Source organism: Apteryx mantelli, chromosome 2, assembly GCF_036417845.1.
Source record: "Apteryx mantelli isolate bAptMan1 chromosome 2, bAptMan1.hap1, whole genome shotgun sequence".
Taxonomy (NCBI): domain Eukaryota; kingdom Metazoa; phylum Chordata; class Aves; order Apterygiformes; family Apterygidae; genus Apteryx; species Apteryx mantelli.
In genome coordinates, this window is record NC_089979.1 from 65,720,171 (window position 1) to 65,727,541 (window position 7,371).

At 38.9% G+C, this 7,371-nt stretch overlaps 1 protein-coding gene across 1 annotated transcript; it reads left to right on the forward strand.

Moving 5' to 3' along the window:
* The first annotated feature begins 879 nt into the window (after positions 1–879).
* LOC106482644 (serpin B10-like) lies at positions 880–7,371 on the forward strand. The gene is made up of 7 exons (XM_013940253.1): positions 880–1,047; positions 2,341–2,454; positions 4,101–4,235; positions 4,644–4,761; positions 5,146–5,288; positions 5,860–6,015; positions 6,889–7,371. Exons 1-7 carry the CDS (start codon positions 880–882, stop codon positions 7,291–7,293), a joined length of 1,239 nt encoding a protein of 412 aa, XP_013795707.1. The 3' UTR covers positions 7,294–7,371.

Below are 7,371 nucleotides of genomic sequence, written 5' to 3' on the forward strand. Positions count from 1 at the left end.
TGACTGTGTTTGTTCTCAGTGTATTTGCTCACTGCAATTATGAGCATTAAGAGGCTCCTGCACAAACTGGAGCATAAAAGTTGTCATAAAAGACTGTATCTGAGTATTCTCTAGTGCAGGCATCAGTGTCTAACATTATCAACTGTCACTCCAAGATGCTGTAAAGGATGGTGTCTGGTGAACAAATACAAGAAAGGTTGGAGGGAGCTTTTTCCCTAACCCAGATGATAGCTAGTGTCATCAGTGAACCAGGAGAGGCTACCTTTTAGGAGACTTTATAATACATGTCTATATGAAGAATGAGGAAGATTAGCTATGTTCTTTCCAGACTTAAGTTCTTTTTGACTCCATTACATTGTTTACATAGAATTTCACTGGACAGTTATGAATTACATGTTTTCTTTATTTAGTACAACAATGTCACCATCCTGTTTCAATGAATTTTCATTTGTTCCTCCTGGTTGTCCCTTGCGCAGGTATCTGTCTTCCTAGGTGAACTTCTGCTCAGCCTACAAATATTCACACACTATGAATAACAAACACAGCTGGCAGGAATGAACAGTCTGCAGGCACTGACAAGTCAGAACACTTTTACTTAGTTCCTTGAGATCAGACAAGAACCAAAGAAAATACTTGACACAGTCCAGATTTTGCCTTTGGACTACCTTGCATACATTATCAGCAAGTCTCAGTCATACAGAGGATTACTGTGCTCCACCGTCAACCTTCTGAAAGATGGAAGTTTTGAAAATACTTTTAGAAAGCCTCTAAATCATGAAAGAAACTTCAGAAACTGAGAGAAACTTGGACACACATAGCAATCACTATTAGTTGTTAGCTTACAGTATCTATTCTTCCTTTCTGTGCAGGTTTAGAACAATGGAAGCTGTGAATACAGCAAACACGAGCTTTGCTCTCGACTTTTTCAAACATGAGTGTCAGGAAAATGATGACAAGAATATTTTGTTCTCCCCATTGAGTATTTCATCTGCCCTGGCTACTGTGTATTTGGGAGCCAAAGGTAACACTGCAGATCAGATGGCAAAGGTGAGTCTGGGCTCCAAAATGTGGTTTTCTAAAAGGTCGATCTCTTGGATTAACATCCTCTATGCAATAAATTTGCTATGATGGATCAAAGAAAAACCGTAAGAAGGCAAATTAATCTAACCCAAACCCTACACTCACACAGGGGAGACTAATTCATCTTACCTATCGGAAGATATAGCCTATCACAGTCTACCATAGCTTCTGCAGAGGCTCCCAACAAAGAGGAGAGGTGGCAGTGGTGGCATTGCCTCCTTTTAAATTACACCAGAAGAAATAAGGGATATTTATACCAGAGCTCAGTAACTTGAGCATTCACCAGGGAATAGGAGACCAGGATTCTCCTTCTACCGTGTCACAGACAATTCTAATTTCCTTGGAGATGACCCAATGCAAAAACACTCCCCCCTGCAGCTCTTGCAGATGTTGCACTTGGCTAACATAAGTCAACATCCACAAGGTCAGAGTAGAAACACTGTTGGGGTGAAATTACAATTCCTTCTTTGGGGGTGTGTATTTTAAAGGAAAAATCACCTATTGAAATGCCTAAACTAAACCAAACCCTACTTGTGTAAATGTCATAGCTTCAATAGGTGGCAGAGAGAACAGCTCCAATGCATAATGACCTAGCTCCTGTCCTAGGAGGTGAGGCTTGTGAGCTGGCATCTGCTGTGACAGAAAAAGTTCCCCATGCTAAGGCAGTGATCTATCTACTGAGCTATAGGATTAAAGAGGGCCAGCAGAGTTGCAAAGGACGGAAAGATCTTCTGTTAAGAAGAAGGAAAAACAAAGAAAAACAAGGCATAGGTCTTTTGAAGAATTTTCCAAGTTTTGAAGTCTATACTGAAGGACATATCCCTTTGTAGCCTGGGTAAGGTGCACATGCCCAGAAGAAGGGATTTAGGGTACACAGCTGTCCCCAGTGTTTTCCTGCTGGCTGACGTATAGTAGCTCTCCATTTATACTGCTGTTTTGATGGCTTCCACCTGGAGATAACTGGCTCTTCTCACGTTTTACCTGGTCAGCCAAAGGGCTAACTCAAAGCAGACTAATTCCTCTAGAAAGGCCAGGCACCTAAGAGTTTTGCCCAGCAACCCTCAACTTAGCATGCTCAAGCCATGTTGTGCACATGGGCCTAAAAGCCTAACCTAAGATCCCATGTTCAATCAGGAAGGCACGCAAGAATAAAATTTGAGCCTGACTATCCTCTTCACCAGTCCCATGACACCATTGCAACATTTTACTGAAAGAGCACATTTTCTATCATCGTATTTATTATCACAATTTCCACTATAGGTACTTCACTTTAACAAAGCTGAAGGAGCCAGGAATGTCACTACAACCATAAAGGTGCAAGTCTATTCCAGAACAGAAGAGCGTCTATCAAATCAATGTGCCTGTTTCCAGAAGGTATTTCACCAAGTCTAGTGACCAAGCTAAGGGAACCATCACTTCCTCTCTTGCTTTTATTTTCCTTCCACATTTGCATTTGACCAGGTTTACCTTCCTCAAAAATAGTGTACACAATTAATTGGTACAGCATCCCGAGAGACTTCCTGTAATATCTTCACCTAATGCAATACTTAAGACATGTTTCCCCTTTTTAGGCAGAATTGCAAAATTTAATCTCAAATTTGCAGAATTTAAAATTTAATGTGGCCACTCTCTGTCACTGAGTCTCTTGATCTTTTTCCTTTAGCTTTGAGGAGGGATCTCTTTTTTCATTATTACTGTTCAATAAAAAGCTATTTAACAACATATTCTTTGAACAGTCATCATCCCTATCTCAAAGAGCTAATCACAAGACCAGAGCTGCCTCCCACACATTTAGTTGCAGTATCAAGACTACAAAAACCAGAACATTAACTTGTGCAAGCTACTTATGCTTGATACATTTCAGAAATTAGTTTCCTTTTCAGTGAAAAAATTAACAAAATAAACTGACATATTGGAATTTCCTGAGGTAGACCAGTTTCTTGCAGTAACTGAGAAAAATGAAAATTATTATATTCACGAGGTATTTCTTTAACAGACTTTGACAGATATCTTTTATTAAAGTATACATAATTTAACATAGCAGAAAAGTCTGGAAAAGCAAACTGCATTCCTCTGAGTCAATAAAGGCATTTTTTTCTCGTTGACAGTCCAACTAAGATGGTGTGAAGCTCTTCTCCCTCCTCTTTACTGCCATTCTTATTTTTATGGGAGTGAGCCATTCCCCTGCAGTCTGCCCACAGAACCCCAGTGGCAGGGAGTTCTGACAAATGGGAATTTGGCTCTGCATCCCACCACCAAATACCACAATGGAAAAACTCATTTGGGAGGGGCTATGTCAACAAACCATTTACACTGCACAAATGTTCTTCATAAGTAATGCTTGTCTGAATCCTAAGAATTACAGAGCTCTGCCGGTTGAACAAAGGGACCATTCTAACTGTTTAGAAATTTCAAATCTCTGTCCATGCCTCTGATTCTGAAGTAATGATGAGATTAATACAGCACAGGTCTAAATTTTTAGTTTGCTAATTCACAGCTTGATTTCCTTGATTTGGTTTGAGAGTTCGAGTCTACATTCATTTAATCCTGTTACTTCCTCTGCAATATAAAGAATCTTCAAAATCAGAAAATAAAATTAAGAGTAAGATTTAGACATTTAGGGGCAAACTTTCAATGTAACATATTCAACTTTCATAAATGTTACGAGGAGTCACACAGCTAAGTCTTCATGTATTGTGCAACAATTACATTCTCTTGCTCTCTGGATATACTTAGTTTGGCAGTCGCCCTTTAGAAACCCTTAACTGTCTTACAAAGTTCAGGCTCTTACCACTTGTGTACTGAGGCTCATAGAGAGCCTATGCTATGTCTGCAAATTTTAATATTTTCAAATGATACTTTTAATAGCTCTCAGGTTTAGAACAGCTCTTGTGTTGCTATGTATGTAACAGATCACCTGAATATCAATACTTTACAAGGAGCTGAATGAGGGAAAAAATTAGAAATTCTGAACTATTTTACACAGCAGATGAATAACATTTTTTCCCCTTTTCTTCAAGACAGAAAATGACAAATCAAGTTATATCCATACTGGATTTAAAGCACTTAACTTTGAAATCAACCAACCAACTAAAAATTACCTGCTTAGAAGTGTCAACCAGTTATACGGAGAAAAAACACTGGCTTTCAGTACGGTAGGTAGGCCATTTACCCAGGTAACACAATGCCATTCAAATTTTATGATCTATGACAACATACCATAAAAGGTATGCATTTAAAAATTGTCATTACACATGCAAATTGTGTTGTTATTCTTAACATAAATATTTTCTGTGAGACTCTTCCTGAGTCTTCAGACACTAAAATTTTATTTTTATGGGGTGTGTATCTAATTTCAGTGTGATTTCTAAGTTTGCAGATATAGTTAACTGAAAGCACTTAAGTATTTCCCACTGAAAAAATACTTTGTTCCTTTAACAAAATGCTGTGCTTGTAGTCTATATCATATTAATGATGGATTCTCTTTACTTGGCTATAGTTATTTATTGGCATTCATATTGGCAGGCAACAAACATAAGGCAGGTGTCTCTCTTGCCCTGCAGGAATACTTACAGTTAGCTAAGAAATACTACAATGCAGAGCCAGAATCAGTTGACTTTCTGGGAACAGCAAATGAAATCAGAAGAGAGATCAACTCCAAGGTTGAACACCAGACTGAAGGTAAGCTTTGGTCTGTCCTTTTCCAATTCAAAAAGATGCCATGTTAGCATTGAAAAAAAGTTTCTATATAGGTGCCCAAGGCAGGCAAATAATCCACTTCAGAAAGGTACATTAAAGCAATTTTCCTGAAGTATTCATCTACTGACAAGCCCTCATTAAAACTAGTGTCTTCAATTTAAACACGGGAAGAATATGGCTTATTCCTCTTTATCAGTCAAGGTTACTCCAGAATCCAGCCCATGTGTTTGTGGATAATTTCAAGCTAGAGGCATGCTATACCAACACTTACAATTTCCCTGGCTTATATCCGCAGAAACTAGGCCAACATTTACTCTAAAACAGTAAAGCTGCACAAATATGTAAATGTCATTCTGTTTTCTATAGGTAAAATCCGAAATCTGCTGCCTCCTGGATCCATTGACTCACTCACCAGGCTAGTCCTGGTAAACGCACTCTACTTCAAAGGAAATTGGGCAACAAAGTTTCAGGCTGAAGCTACCAGGCAAAGGCCTTTCAGAATAAATATGGTATGGGAATATACTGCCATATATCCTAGACTGGAGATGGCAAAAATAGTGAATAAGATGGGGGAGAGAAAGTCCTGTCAATCTTTAGACCTCCATAGCATGAAAGTTATTTCCTTTAAAGAATACGGTATATTTTCCTCACCATATCTTCAGTACAAAGACTGCATACACATACTAGCACTGCAGCCATAAGTAAAATTGTCAGAAACTGACTCAAACAAACGTCTAGTCTTCTCTCAAGGTGAGAAAAACAAAGATGTGAACAAAACTGTATGAAGTAGTTCTGTACATTTTCATTTTTAACCATAAGACAAATCAGAGTAGAACACAGCTTCCTATAAATAGGTATCAGTTTAGACAGCATAGATATACTAGCCTCCAACTGCCTTTCCAGAAGACTGGGGGTCCTCTATAGATCCTGTGTCCCACCTCTTAGAGCCATGAGGGTGTCTCAGACACACTGGACAACTTATGTAGTAAACAGAGTAAACCTCTACTGTGCTATTTTAACTCAGTTCTTTACTGTTCAGTCAGAGTACAAATGGCAAACATTTCATTTTATTTGTTGCAGAATACAACTAAACCAGTGCCAATGATGTTCCTGAGTGATAAATTTAATTGGTGCTATGTTGAATCAGTCCAGGCTAACATTCTCGAACTTCCATATGTCCATAATGATCTCAGCATGTTCATCCTGCTACCAAGTGACATCACCGGCCTACAAAAGGTAAAGCAACTGAAAACTCAGATCATGTGAAAAACAAGAATGTCGTTATTTACTTATTTTTTGCACATCCGAAGTAAAAGACCAGGCTGCAGTCTTGTTTCTAGGAAGGAGGGTACTGATCAAGCTCAAGGAAAAGGAAATCCCGAACTCAGTCCAACATTTTGTGAACTTGAACCTCTTGAAATTTCGACTAGACTTTTAACTCTAGCAGCTGGCACTTTTGCATTTCCTAATGTTGATCAGTCCTGGAAACAGGTACCCCAGGACCCACAAATAGCTCTTCTTCCAGCCAAACAAAAATAAGGATGTGGTGGCAAGTGTGAAAGAAAGCCAGCCCTGGTGAGATTCACTGTATCTATTGACAGACAATTTCATTCTAAAAGAAAAGCGCAAATTGGATAGCCTCCATGACTTTCCAGGATGTCCAGACCTAATGTATATGGACTCTGCCATCTTCTGTGGGACTGATCCTACAAACTTTAATAAATCATGTAACTCATCTACATTAATAGATGTTCTGTAGAAAAAAGCTCTGTTCAGTCAATGCTAAGATGTAGGGAAGACAGAAGTGTCAACAGCAAATCAGCCAGAGTACTGCTATATGACACTGCTGTTATTGTACTACAAATATTTAGCCCTGAAAATACAGCTATATTCCCTGAAAATTACTGGGAAGAGTTCAAATACTGTGTTTACCACTGTGGAGCAGTATACTCCTTTCTGGTAGAAATGATCTCCAAAGTTGTCTTTCACTGCTGTTTTTTGTATTTTTAGAGCAGCTGAAAAGTTCTCTATTTAGGAAAAGAAATAGCCCTTAGGGCACAGGTTTTTGTATACTCTATAATTTTCTGATTCTGTTTTTACTAACTGCAGCTGGAAGGAGAACTGACTTTTGAAAACTTGTCTGGATGGACCAGCCCAGAATTAATGGAGAAAACAAAAATGGAGGTTTATCTGCCCAGGTTCACGTTGGAAGAGAAATATGACCTCAAATCTACTTTGAGCAGGATGGGGATACAAGATGCCTTCATTGAAGGCCAAGCTGATTTCACACGGATGTCAGAGAACAGTGATCTCGTTTTGTCACAGGTTTTTCACAAGTGTTATGTGGAGGTCAACGAAGAAGGCACAGAAGCAGCAGCTGCCAGTTCAGGAGTTTTGGCATCACGAAGTCTTGGTGCTACTGTTATTTTTGCAGCAGATCACCCTTTCCTTTTCTTTATCAGGCACAACAAGACCAAGTGTATCCTCTTCTTGGGAAGGTTCTGCTCCCCCTAGAAACTCAGCTATTACTAAACAAGCCCTTGCAACAACAATAACAAACAAAATACACATCACAAAGAGTATCTAAATAGT